The 6,000-nt window shown below is 38.3% G+C and overlaps 2 protein-coding genes across 3 annotated transcripts in view; both read right to left on the bottom strand.

Annotated features, from left to right (window-relative positions):
* Nucleotides 1-2,973, bottom strand: part of tanc1b (tetratricopeptide repeat, ankyrin repeat and coiled-coil containing 1b) — a 95,246-nt gene extending 92,273 nt beyond the window's left edge. Inside the window, exon 1 of the mRNA XM_079253743.1 lies at nt 2,906-2,973. The gene's annotated coding sequence lies outside the window, so the exon portion shown is untranslated. The remainder of the gene's footprint in view (nt 1-2,905) is intronic.
* A 2,308-nt stretch (nt 2,974-5,281) lies between these two features.
* Nucleotides 5,282-6,000, bottom strand: part of dap1b (death associated protein 1b) — a 1,653-nt gene continuing 934 nt past the window's right edge. The window contains exons 2-4 of one of the 2 annotated variants that reach the window (XM_079254301.1): nt 5,930-6,000; nt 5,743-5,806; nt 5,282-5,608 (exon numbers count right to left, since the gene is read on the bottom strand). The exon at nt 5,930-6,000 is cut by the window's right edge and continues 26 nt beyond it. In XM_079254301.1, coding sequence (XP_079110427.1) covers nt 5,492-5,608; nt 5,743-5,806; nt 5,930-6,000 — 252 coding nt within the window. In that variant the 3' untranslated portion in view covers nt 5,282-5,491. Of the gene's footprint in view, nt 5,609-5,742; nt 5,810-5,929 lie in introns of both variants that reach the window. The other variant, XM_079254300.1, reaches the window with a different exon arrangement.

Genomic DNA, 6,000 nt, shown 5'->3' on the forward strand with positions numbered 1-6,000 from the left:
GCTTGCTTGTAGAGGCTGCAAACAGATGTGTTTACTGTATCAGATGCCACTGGACATTTACAGGGACTATACGTTTGCAAGGACAACAGACAGCTTGTGATTGGAGGGGCAATGTCTCAAGCTATAATAGTGTGATTTCACAACACACCATAAAATCACTGCAATTGCTTTTGGGATGTTTGAGCTTCAGCTTTGGTCTGTAATTCATAATTAACATTAAAACCATGAAAATACCTCATGAACAGATTTCAAAGGAGGGTTCTTCCTTGAAAGTTTCCATGATTAGCTAAATCAAATTCATGCACAACTTGCATAACTACAGTTACTAAATCTTGTGGTTGGCGTACCACTGTTGTCTAAATGCAAACTAAACCAATATGAATCAGTCCAGGATTTTCACTCACACATACATCTTAGCTGACCAAACTGAGTAGACATCTGTAAAAGAACTCCTTTGAAGCATAAGCAACGGATTAGTTGTGACGCAACTTAATGTTCTAAACCGTAACGCTCTTAACAAAATTTGTGCTAATGCAATAACAAAATACCGCACCTCCACATGGCTACACACGAGAAAACATAAAGAAAGCTGGGTCCCTTTCATTGGGGGAAAAAAAAAAATCCATTATCCTCATCATCAGCAAGAACTCAGTATGCAAACTTAAGTCAGGTTGCTGGTTCAGTTAGCTTTCCCTCCTCAGTCATAACAATGCACGTCTGATGCCAGCATCTTTTATTGGCCAACTGGCTGTGTACCATGGGAACCAGGCTCGGCAGAGTGGGAGGCTTAAGAGGTTTTTTCTTACGATGACTGCTCTGTAATGCAAACATCTTATCACAGACAATTGGGAAAGCTGTAGTTTAATTGCAAAGTCCAGCAAATCCATTCTGATGGTCGCATGATCAGCATTAAATTTAATTAAATTGCCTAAAAATCTTCTTGAGGACAGTCACAAAAGCTGACATAACTCTCAGTAGCAAAGCCTGTTCCACCTGCTGAGCTTCTGATGAAAGAAAAAAAAAAAACACTCAATCTCACCCCTTCATTTTAGACTGAGAAGAGATACTCAATACAATAAATGGCAAACGTGGCTGATTATATGAAGGCAGAAAGCAGGAGGTTGTGGGGTGATGAAGATTTCATAATAACCAATCAGAGAGGACGATGAATCGATGACTATATGTGCAATAATTGATGAAAGCTTCATCTTGACATTTACAAGCAATTTTTCTAAAGGTGAAAACAAAGCTTTGGTTTTCTATGCATGCTGGCTTACATACAGATTTCCCTTGTCAGAAGATGCTGAAAAAAGTTCAAGTCATCTACAGCCAGTGGTCAAACTTCAATGACTCAATTTATGTGGGTGGACAAGATTACAATGCTTTAGTTTTAAGCCAACTACTATATCTGGATTGGGTTCTGCTTTCAAAACCACCACATCCAATAAAAAAAAAAAAAAAAAAAAAAAAATACAGACTAAGATTATCATCAAACAAGACCACAGCTATAAAAGCAGTATTCAATGTTCTGTGCAACAGCTGCGAAATAACATATTTCACAATAAATATGATTTTGTATAGGCAACTTACAAGAGAATTTGAGAAAAAAAAATATGTTTATTCAGCAATAAATATGACAAAAAAAAAAAAAAAAAAAAAAAAAAAAAAAACCTACTGACAGCAACCAATGAATAATCAGGTTAACTTCTAAGATAAAGTGTGAGAGATAATGAGCATGACTTCCCAGGTAGCCAGCCAAAAACAAATCTATTATGTTCAGGGATTCATCAGCACACTTATGTCTGGCAGTAGTTTACTTCGTATCTATCTGGCCTGGGGGTTGCCAGATCTGGACTTGATTTGGGTTAGCCAGTTTGGACTTTGAATTGTAAAACCAACTGCAGACCATGAGAGGTGACCTGAAATAAGGCTTTAGGTTATTTCTATTGTCATTTGGACCAACCATACTTAAGATAAGAGTAAAGCACAATTGGTTTTTTTTTGTTTGTTTGTTTGTTTTGCTTTGTTTGTCTTAGCCTTCCACTTTGAGCCACTGCTAGAGTCTGTTCTTGTTATGGCTGATTAAAAGGTTATAAGCTCGACTTGATAGCAATGAGGGGCGAAAAAATGAATATCTGAGTAGTTGAAACCCCTGTAGTTTACTCTGCGTTTAATCTGAGATACTAAAAAACTACAAATCACTGTCAGACTTGTTAGTAGTAGTAAAATAGTAATAATTACTACTAGTAAAAAAAAAAGAAAAAAAAGAAAAGCCAGTTAATCTATTATCAGGAAAAAAAACTGCCTGGTTGTGAAAAGTTACACTTTTTAAGATGCGAAATAACAGCTATTACTTTTTAAGTTAAGTTTACTATTTTAACGTAAACACATGAACAACCCAAGCCATTTACAAATTAACCACACAAACAAAAGAGAAACTCCAACCATCCCCAGATAAATTAAACTAAACTAAATTAGATTTATTAACTAACAGAAGCGGTATCCCTGTGCGCGAGGCTGCGTTAGCTCGCGTCGTAAGCTGAACAGAAATGTTACCTGACGTTAAAAACTCATTTAACTTCGCTACTTTGCGTACAAAGTTATCACGGTTTTAACAGCCTGGCTTTCACGTAACTTAACGTAGCGACAGAAAAGTAAACAAACATCCAGCCTAACAGGGAATGAATGATGGCAGGGACATTTTAAACAAGCCACACTTGCAGTTAGCTGTCATTGCCGTCGTTTCTGTAGCTGCTCGGTGGGCATGTCCCGACATTCCACCCATCAAACTAACTTCCACCAACAAGTGCAACATCTCATCTCCTCTTTCCTGAATTCGCCCTTAGCCCACTCCATTTTGAATACACTCACACAGTAAACTTATTTATACTTTTTGAAGTCTTACCTGATAAATGTCATGGATATTATGGGAGTAGAAAAACTTCTCCCGGTCCTTTCAGCGTAACTCCACACAAAACTCAGCTTGATTCACCAAGGTATGCTACGCGACGCCGGACTCCTCCTCCTCCTCCTGCTCCCTCCATGAGGTCATCTGTAGGGAGGAACCTTAAAGATCCACCAACCTTCCCTCCTCTTTTCCCTCCACTCCTTCATTTATTTGAGCATGCCTCAAGGACGTGACAGGCTGCAGGAGCACACTGTCAAGATTTTACCCTTTTTCCTTACAAGGACAGTTTTCTTTAGGTAATTTCAGCTGAGAAAGGATTTAAAATCAAACTGAACTTCAGATATCTCAGAGCTATATTTCTGTTTTCTATGTAATTAGTGAAAGATCCACAGTTTATTAGTTTAGTTTGCTGACTGAACTAATTTGATTGGAATTAATGTATAAATGTTGGAATTAGTCTTTTGAAGATTAGATTTAAGGGGCCTCGTCATTATTGATTGGCTAAATTGGCTTTTAGAAGGGAAACTGTCCAGTTTTAAAGGTAAAGGAATAAAGAAACTATGTACTGCATTGTATCTGAATTAATTTACCCTTTACAGATATTTACATGGAAGTCACATGCAGAACAATTATCGCCAAACCCTTTCTGATAGCAGACTTTTCAGAGATTCTGATTATCTTTCTCAAGATGAGAAATTGCAGCATTTAAAGTCTGTGCTAGTTGTAGAGAAAAACCATTTGAAGATAACACTTGGGCCACATCTTTAAAACAGCATCTTTTATTTTGTGTACCAAATCATTCATTGCAAGAATAGCTGTTAAATTGATTATAATAAATAAATAGAGTAGCTGTTAGCTGTATCCACATTTCTGAAAGTGAGCTTCACTCCTCTCCACTGACTGTAGAGTATGTGTGTGCATATATTTGCTATTTTACAGATTATGTTAAATACATAACATTAAGTCACCCATGCAATACGATACATATCAAGGACACATATACAGGACAGGACACACATACATCAAGCCTTCCAGCAGAAGCAGCATTCACCTTCTTAAATACTTAGAATGCAACTGTGCTGCTTTGCTTTGTTCAAATTCTGGTAATCATCTACTTTAGGTATGCAAGTATCAAACCCACCCTGCTCATAACACATTTTAGTCTGTGGCGACCTCATGAGGCAGTATTATTTCATGCAGCTTGGTGTGCCATGCCTTGATGTGATGCAGAGCGTGTGCGCAAAGCTCCTCAGGAGGCTGGGGATGGGCCCACATAGACAGCAAAATGGACCAATGTGTGCAGGTCAGAGGACTACCAACTGCTCCAGCCCCCGAGAAGGTCTCTGAACTTCAAACACAGATGGTATTAAAAGGCGTGCATGAACAGCATGAGCGTCTCACAGGGTTTGAGGTCAGCGCACTGTGTTTACAAGGCCATAGTTTTGTAGTTTCATGCCAAACAAATATGCAGCTATTTAGGACACTTGCAAGATCTTCATGAAAACAAATGACAGTTTCAGCTCAGCATACTCAAAAGATGCATTGTGATATGGCTTATTATTCCCACAAATCCAAATATACGGCATACAATTTCAGTCAGTGTTAAACCAAACAGGAGTGAGATGAAGTACTTCTTTATAAATAAGGCAAATATAGTTAAGTTAGTGTTAACCTAATCAGACCTGTGAATGGTATGTCATGATGATGAATATAACTAAAACATACTTTCCAGCTTACCAGGCCACAGACATAATATGACATGGGAGACTTCAACTGTGATATATGTATGTTGGCAGTCATCACTGTGCGCATTTGGTGTTCATTTCTTTTGCTTACAACCTAACATCCATCAGTTTATTGTTTGCAATGCACAGTTTGTGGTTCTGACAAGACTGAAATGACAAACAATGTAGGATCTGCAGGACTGGCAAACACTTGTCTAACCATTGAGAAGTTTTATTTGAATACTAATTTAACTTTATGTGTAGCACAGAAGGGTTTATTTGTTAGAATGCTTAAAGAAAAATTCACGAACATGTTTATCAAGACGGTGATGAACCGTCACAAACATCGAATTTCAGAAATGATTTGCTGCCATCTAGTGGTCACATCAGGTGCAAAAGTTAGTAAATTTCACAACAAAAAAATCCCATGCAAGAGTTTTTATTATTAAATCTACAATAATTGCAAAGCAATACAAAGTTTGGTTGGTTTTTTTTTTTGTTGTTTTTTTTTTAATTGAAAAAGTAGGTAAAGTCCCATTCACATCCTTTTGACCAATCAACTTAAACTTACTTTGTCCCAATGCCCATTCTTTTCCCCATCAGCTGGTGAATACAACTACAGCATGTGTGATAACACTAGAAGAGATGCATTGAATGCAGGTAGAACGATTTAACAAGCAAGCAGAGCTCAAAATAACTTTTTTTTTTTTTACCTTCTAAGTAAACAGAGCTTGATGAAAGCCATTTTTCCATCAACACATTACAGATTGCCTACTCAGTTCCCTCATGAATTAACACTTCATGTTGACACTTCACAGCCGACTTAACACAGTTGCCTCGGGGGGGTCCTTTAACAAATTCACCACTTCCTGGGCTGCTGGATGAAGAAGGTTCGGGTGCAGTGAGGTTTCTCCACTGCAGGGCGCACCTTGCTGTGCCTCACGCTTGCTGGCACCTCTGGAAAGTCGTGGCTCAGCTGGAAAAAAACCAAACAAACAAAAAACGCACCAAGCGGGTGTTTTATTATCTGTAAATATGCATGGCCACAAGGTTGCTGGAAGTTACTGGGAGTTTCTAAGCTGACTTTAAAAATAGAAGAATTTTGTTTACCTTGTCGAGAGTACCAGCCATAAGTATGCCAACTTGTTGCATCCTGCTGGTGGTGGCAAGAGACCTGCTGCACAGGTTTTAGATAGAGCTTCACTTAATGAGGCAAACCCATAATCTACGAGGTGAAGAAGCAGCTTGGCTATTTCACCTTTTTTTGTTATATTGTGAAAGTAAATAGCTGGCATACCTCAGTTTTTCAGACCTTTTTGTGTCCTTCTCTGGGGTCCCGTGGGGGCCAGTCTCTTCCAAGCTTTTCTT

The sequence above is a fragment of the Telmatherina bonti genome (genome assembly GCF_933228915.1).
Source record: "Telmatherina bonti genome assembly, chromosome: 15".
NCBI classification, from domain to species: domain Eukaryota; kingdom Metazoa; phylum Chordata; class Actinopteri; order Atheriniformes; family Telmatherinidae; genus Telmatherina; species Telmatherina bonti.